The sequence below is a fragment of the Hibiscus syriacus genome, unplaced genomic scaffold (genome assembly GCF_006381635.1).
Source record: "Hibiscus syriacus cultivar Baekdansim isolate YM2019G1 unplaced genomic scaffold, ASM638163v2 tig00003126_pilon, whole genome shotgun sequence".
NCBI lineage: Eukaryota > Viridiplantae > Streptophyta > Magnoliopsida > Malvales > Malvaceae > Hibiscus > Hibiscus syriacus.
In genome coordinates, this window is record NW_024061963.1 from 1020845 (window position 1) to 1027586 (window position 6742).

The 6742-nt window shown below is 35.2% G+C and overlaps 1 protein-coding gene across 1 annotated transcript; it reads left to right on the forward strand.

Annotated features, from left to right (window-relative positions):
- The first annotated feature begins 5383 nt into the window (after positions 1-5383).
- On the forward strand, positions 5384-6487 carry LOC120174881 (transcription factor MYB17-like). The gene is made up of 3 exons (XM_039181609.1): positions 5384-5516; positions 5590-5719; positions 5799-6487. The coding sequence occupies exons 1-3, from the start codon at positions 5384-5386 to the stop codon at positions 6418-6420; spliced, it is 885 nt and encodes a 294-aa protein (XP_039037540.1). The 3' UTR covers positions 6421-6487.
- Positions 6488-6742: the final 255 nt, after the last annotated feature.

The window sequence follows — 6742 nt, forward strand, 5'->3', positions numbered from 1 at the left end:
CAAATTCGCAACGCGAAAGTCAAGTTCGCGTTGCGATTTTCGCGTGTCGAATTCAATTTTTATGTTGCAAATTTTATTTTCGCGTTTCAAATTTGACTTTCGCAACAATCACAATGCAAATTTGACTTTCGCGTTGCGAATTCAAGGAAAACACCTTCAGAATGATAACATACAACAATCTGATAAGTGATAACAACTGAACAAATCATAGCAATGTTCAAACTCAAGTTACTAATGCATGTCTAACTGAAAATGTATGCATTCACACATAAAATACATATAATACAATGTTTGCATTTAAAAATCATCTAAGTTAATAAGTCCCAAAAGGTGAAGCCGGTTGTGATTGGGATTTTGATTGCGATTATGATTTCCTTTTGCTTGGCACCATATGAGCTTTGGATTTTGATGAGGATCCATATTTTGGTAGAGGAAAAGATGATTGTGATGGCACTGGTGATCCACAGGTCAACCTTGTATGACCACTTTTCTTGCACCGACTACATGTCGATATCCTCTTCTCTTCACCCTTATACGTTATACGATCGTGATTTTTTGGTCAGCCAGGTAGCCTTCTGTCTATGACTGGTGGCAAAACTGTTTGTAAGTCATCTGGTATGTCCCACTCAGAAGGATGTGGAATATGGTAGACAATCTCAGCATAAGTTTGTCGATATACTTCTGTAGTGTAGCAATCCATAGCGTATGCGCTTGAATCATCTTGGTTTAGATGAAGAGAAACTTTTATAACATGACCCACGGATAACCAGATGTTTGACATTTCATACAACTACACGTCTTTGCATTTAGATCGACAAGCCCATTTAAGTTATTATCCAATACTTCAAACAAAGTGTTTGGACATGGTTCAACTCTCCATGACATTGACTTCACAACACGTTTCGTTATCTTTTTTTTTCAGTCCATGGTGTAACACGACGTTACAATGTTCCTGTAAATTTAGTAAAATCTATTAAATATGATAAGTTACGAATTTAAAGAAATAATACCTGCATGATTTCTTTTCTTGTAGTACCACTGTTGAATAGAGGCTCGAAAAAAACTCCATTAACATAGTAATGGGTAATTTTCGAGAATGACGATTTAGAGCGTTGATTGATTCTTCACTATTAGACGTCATGAAACCATATCTTGCTCCAAGTTGATGTACTCTTGACCATCTTTCAAACCCGACATCTTCTAGTGTTTGAGCACATTGAGGCAAAACACGTCTTAAACAATTTATATGCTTATTAAAATCCACTTCACGATAAGCTTTTACAGCCTTCCAGTATGTCCATTTGTGATTTTTATACCAGCATACATTGATTTTAGATTTTTGTACAAATGAACACCACAAAGTCTATGAAAAGCATATGGGAAACACCTTCTAACAACGTTGTCAATTGAGTTTGCCCTATTGTATATTATTGTCAGATTGCTAATAGGACCTATGCAATCCCTAAGATACCCCATAAACCATGTCCATGAATCAGAGGTTTCAGATTTGCCAACCCCGTAAGCTATTGACAATATCCCATTGTTAGCATCCATGACTACTACTAATAAGTTTACTCCAAGGTATTGACCTTTCAAATATGCTCCGTCAACTATAATAACTGGGTGCATGCAAGTTATAAATGAATGAATCTACAAAATAATAATATACACAAGATATATAATCATTTAAATGTGAAATGCATGTAACTAACAAAAACGAGTCAACAAAATTATATTGATTTACTAACCGCAACACCAATGGTGATAAACAACAACTCAAAGCGTCTATCTATATCTGTTTTGATATGAGTTACCGACCCAGTATTTTTTAGCTTTAAATTGTGACAATAAGCCGGCAATTGGGTAAACGATGCTTCTGGCGACCCCTCAATAATTCCAAGGCATAACATTTGGCTCTCCAAGCTTGAGAATATGAGATACTAATCTTGAACCGAGCATTCATGTCAGTCATAATTTCATGTCCCCGATATACCCTGCCATTCAAAAACATTAACTTAGCCAGAAAACCACCCAACACCTTTTTGTTTGCATGTCTATGGTGAGGAAAAACTTGGGTTCTTGAACATGTATGTTTATCAATAAAAGTCCTAACTTGAAACATTTCACAATCTTTTATCCTCTTTGCAATCATACGCCACATATAATTTTTTTCAATCATACACTTTGTTTCGAAACGATCTTTTCCTGATTTGTTAACTTTTAGTTAATAGCCATCTTCCACACATTTCGTATACAAAGCTATCTTCAAGTATTCCTTTGTATCAAAACAATCATCTTTCTTGATACGAATAACTTTTGTGTAAAAATCAACTGCTATCTTTACCTACTCTTCTTTCGGTATCTGAAGTAATTCTGGCATATTCCAGTTATACTCCTATGGCATTTTCTTCTTTTTCTTTTCTTCAGGGATTTCTTCTTCTTTTTCTTCTTCAGGGTTATATGAATTACAGAATGGATGTTCAACATGTTCATTCACAGTCGTAACTTCCTCCTCATTATCATCAACAACATCTTCCTCGGCGCGGCTGTTTCATCATCAAAATTCGGGTATTGACCAATATCAAAATCATTACACGCAGGGTCTGTTTCTTCTTTTGAAACATCATTAAAATCCGAGTATTGACAAAGCTCAAAGTTCGGGTATTGACCAAGATCAAATTTCGAATACTGACTAGTACGCACAATTTTTTCTGTTGGCTCATCATCGTCTAACTGGTTAATATGAAAACCAGAATTTGGTGCTGAAAGTTTATTGGGATTTGGATTAGGGAAAAGTTGTGGGTTTTGAGATTGTGTTTGGTATTGGAAATGTGGTGAAACAAAATTTTCTTGGTGATGAAATTGTGGTGGAACCATTAAATTTTGAGTTGTACATTATGAGCACCATAAACTGGGGTTGAATAACTTAGTTGATTACTACCCGCTACTGACCCAACTTCACTACTTCTAGGTTCAACAACATATAATGTAACATCATCTTGCGAAACACTAATGTAAGCAATGAATCGTTCAATATCTTCATTGTCGGTTAACAAATAAACTTTACATTTTCTCTGATAAGATAGCCTAAATCCACTTAGAGGCTCTAAATTCAATTTCTTTACAACACGTAACATTAGAATTTCATAAGTTAACTTTTTTAATGACAGTTTTAGTTGAAGATTCATAGGTAAAGGCATATATTGTAAAACACCATTAACATTCTCCCATGACCCTCCAAAACACAAATCTATCAAAACATGATCAACATTAGATGATTTCATTCTACAAATTGTAAATTAATTTACTAAACAAACGAGCTATAAACTAGATATCATCACTAACTTAGAGAAAACATACCTTTATTAAGTTGATAGTTGATAATTTGGGAGAGAAATCATTGAAAAATTATATAGAAATAAAATTATGTAAAAAAAATTAGAGATGGGGAAGGATGTCGTTGGATATAGGAACGGATTTCGTTGGAGAGAGTGAAAGATGGAGATGGAATGAGTTGCGATTTAGGGATTTAGGTTATGAGTTACTGCTGCTGCGTAGTTTATATACCCAAAACATTTGTGTTACGAAAATAAAAGCTGTTGCGAAATTAAAATTCGTGTTGCGAATTCGAAAATTGAGTTGCGATTTAGAAAATCTTGTTACGAAAAGGAAACTTGTGTTGCGAAAAAGAAATTCGCGTTGCGAATTCAAAATTCGAGTTGCGAATTTGAAATTCTGCGTTGCGAATTTTAAAATCGCGTCGTGAGAAAGAAATTCGCGTTGCGAATTTGGAAATTGTGTTGCGAAATTGGAGTTCACGTTGCGAATTTGTTGGTTATTTTCGCAAATCCAAAAAAAATTTGTTAAAATCTTATATTATAAGGTATTTTCGGTCACTGAAATTTTTTTCTCTCAAAATAATCATTAAAAAGCATATCCAGGGAATCCAAACAAACTAATTTCATCTTGCACCCCATCATTGTTAGGGGTGAGTATTCGATCGAGTCGAGTAAAAAAATTTTAAGTTATTCGAGTTGATTAGTCTTATTTTATAACTCAAAGTTGACTTGACATTTTTACGAGTCGAGTCGAGTTTATAAAATTTGAGCAGAGTTGAAATTTTTAATTTCTGTTTAAATTTAATTATAAATATTTATAATATTTTTATATGGTTTTTTTATAACCATAAACAATACATATATATTTTTTTTATTTTTTCATATGTTATATACATATACCATACATAGTCAGAGAGACTTGACTCAAACTTGAAAATCAAACTTGAAAATCAAATTTCTAATTACTACAAATTTCGAGTTATTCGAATTGTATTTTACAACACGATTTGAACTTGAAATTTTATCGAGTCAAGTCGAGGTTATGAAATTACAACTCGAAATTAATCCGAAACAATTTTTTTAATAGATTCGAGTCCAAAAAATTATTTTCGGAGTTCAGTCAAATTTTGTTTACCCTTAATCCTTGCCTTGCTCCTTTTTGGAAAGCTGGATTAGTTTCACTTGTTATTCATGAAATGCGGCTTCAAACTCGGAACTCCACTCCAAATCCCCAGCAAACACCCTTCATTTAATTTTCTGGGTGAGCTACGTACATCTCATGCATGTCATTTTCATTTGCCATTACTCCCTTATATATATATATATATATATATATTTCTTGTCCTTTCTCTGGGAGAATCCCAATCGCATTAATGCTTTTTCCCCTTTCAAGTTTCAACTTGATTGCTCTTAATTTCTTCCTCTCTCTCACTTGTTGTATTTCTTTCTAGTTCTCTGCAACTCAGAAACCTCAAAAAAAAAAAAAAAAGAATCCCCCTCGTTAACAATTCACTGTTGGTACAATCTTTTTCTTTGTTCTCTTTTTAATCTTCCCTCAGTGATAGGTTTTTTGTAGTGTTTCATCAATGCTGTATTTGTCAAACATAAATACATCCATACACTGTTTTGTGCTTACCCTCATATTTATTGAATTGCAGTGGTATTCAGCTTAAAACTCGCTCATCCTTGTTTCTTGCTTGTATCGTATGCACTCCCTGTTACATTTATTACGATTCCAATTTGCCTAGATAACATCAAACTCTTATTAGTGATAAATTTTTTTTTATTATTATTTGATGTTTGAGTTCGAGTAGAGTACCATAAATATTAGAGTTATAAACATTTAATATACAATGATTGAGTATGTTTTTTTGAATATATATTATATTTTACTTACCCTATATTAATAATAATAATAAAAAAATTAACTCTTTGTTTTAAAACCATCAATCTCTCTTTGTTTTATAACCATCTCTTTCACCTTCTTCTTCTACCCTTTTACTTCACACCATCACTTGAGTTCTGAAACATACTGATAAAGGGAAATGGGGAGGACGCCATGCTGTGATAAGAAAGATTTGAAGAAAGGGCCATGGGGTCCTGAAGAAGATGAGATACTCATAAACTATATCGAGAGACATGGCCATGGTAGTTGGCGTGCTCTTCCTAAGCTTGCTGGTAATTTTAATGTTTGTTGTGCGTATTCCAATGTTAATGAAATTTTATACGACGGGGGTTCTGCATTTGACAGGACTTCGTCGTTGCGGCAAGAGTTGCAGTCTCCGGTGGACGAATTATCTTAGGCCTGACATAAAACGAGGTCCCTTCACCGTCGATGAAGAGAAGCTCGTCATTCAGCTCCATGCCATTCTGGGAAACAGGTTTTCGTTTTTTTCTTTAGCATCAAAGGGAAACAATGAAGGGTTTCATTTGTTTAATCTTTTGCGTGGATTATTTCAGGTGGGCGGCCATTGCTTCTCAGTTACCAGGACGAACCGATAACGAGATCAAGAACCTATGGAACACTCACTTAAAGAAACGCTTACTCTGGATGGGTCTTGACCCACTGATCCACGAGCCGTTCAACCCTTGGGGTCCAACCACGGCACCACGTTCCTCTCCTGCCACTCGTCACACGGCTCAATGGGAGAGCACTAGGCTCGAAGCCGAGGCCCATCTTTCCAAGAAGTCACTCTTCTTCAATTCACCACCACCATTGTTGAAACCTGACCCTGACTATTTCCTACGCATATGGAACTCCGAAGTCGGAGAATCGTTTGGGAAATCGAACCAAGAAGCTAAAAGCGAGTGTCAAAGCCTGATTTCGCAAGCATCGTCGTCGATGAAATGCGGGTCGGTTTCGGGTGTCACGGTTGATGTTTACCCCAATATAGCAGGGTCTTCGAGTTCAACCCCGAAAAGCAATCGAATTGAGGATCCCATTGATGCATCTTTCTCATCCTGTTCGAACGAGTCCGAAGATTCATCAGACACTGCGTTGCAATTGCTGTTGGATTTCCCCATTAACAATGACATGAGCTTCTTGGAAGATGATAATTACGCCACACCCCCGCAATGTTGACTGAAATATGAGCCATACGATTTGTATAAATATTTTTCCCTTTATTGCTTGAATGTTGAAGCTAATTTTAGAGCCAAAGGGAACTATATGGTCAGGTTATATTTCCCTATTAAGGCCATATATATATCCTATGGAACTTTTAATCGGGGACTCTTTGCTTATTTTATCAACTTAGTATGTGTAACGACCCACGGTTCATCATGCTCTTGAAATCAATGGTATTCCATGCAAAAATTAGAGTTTGAAATTGGAATAAATTGTTTGCAGTTTTAAGCCAATAATTTATTGTTGTGATTAGGGGTGAGTATTTGATCGAGTCGAG

Bases quoted from the DNA above. Each gene is read 5' to 3' on its own strand.
- LOC120174881 (XM_039181609.1), top strand. From the start codon at position 5,384: ATGGGGAGGACGCCATGCTGTGATAAGAAAGATTTGAAGAAAGGGCCA. The intron at 5,517-5,589 runs GTAATTTTAATG...TGCATTTGACAG, and splicing joins TGCTCTTCCTAAGCTTGCTG to GACTTCGTCGTTGCGGCAAG. The intron at 5,720-5,798 runs GTTTTCGTTTTT...GGATTATTTCAG, and splicing joins CATGCCATTCTGGGAAACAG to GTGGGCGGCCATTGCTTCTC.